This window comes from Penaeus monodon, chromosome 22, assembly GCF_015228065.2.
Source record: "Penaeus monodon isolate SGIC_2016 chromosome 22, NSTDA_Pmon_1, whole genome shotgun sequence".
In the NCBI taxonomy this organism is placed as follows: Eukaryota; Metazoa; Arthropoda; class Malacostraca; order Decapoda; family Penaeidae; genus Penaeus; species Penaeus monodon.
This window is the reverse complement of record NC_051407.1, coordinates 3,352,224-3,352,432: the sequence shown is the minus strand read 5'-3', so window position 1 is coordinate 3,352,432 and position 209 is coordinate 3,352,224. Positions and strand designations below refer to the sequence as shown.

Below are 209 nucleotides of genomic sequence, written 5' to 3'. Positions count from 1 at the left end.
GGCCTCACTCGAAATCCTGTTCGACGAAAGGTCCAGGCTCGTGAGCCTGTCGAAGGGCCTCGAGAACTGCTCGGGGAAGGCGCTGATGGCGTTGTGGGCGAGGGTCAGGTGCCTGAGGGAGGTTCTCAAGGGCTCCAGGTTGAACACGCTCAGACTCAGCCCCGAGGAGGAGGTGCCCAGACGCGCCTGAGCATTAGCGATCTGTGGAA

General features: G+C 62.2%; 1 protein-coding gene across 2 annotated transcripts in view; it reads right to left on the bottom strand.

The window, feature by feature from the left end:
- LOC119586830 overlaps positions 1-209 on the bottom strand; it is a gene marked incomplete in the record, with an annotated part of 64,172 nt that overhangs the window by 6,025 nt on the left and 57,938 nt on the right. For both annotated transcript variants that reach the window (XM_037935554.1, XM_037935555.1), the window contains 1 exon segment: positions 9-201. In XM_037935554.1, the coding sequence (XP_037791482.1) occupies positions 9-201 (193 nt within the window).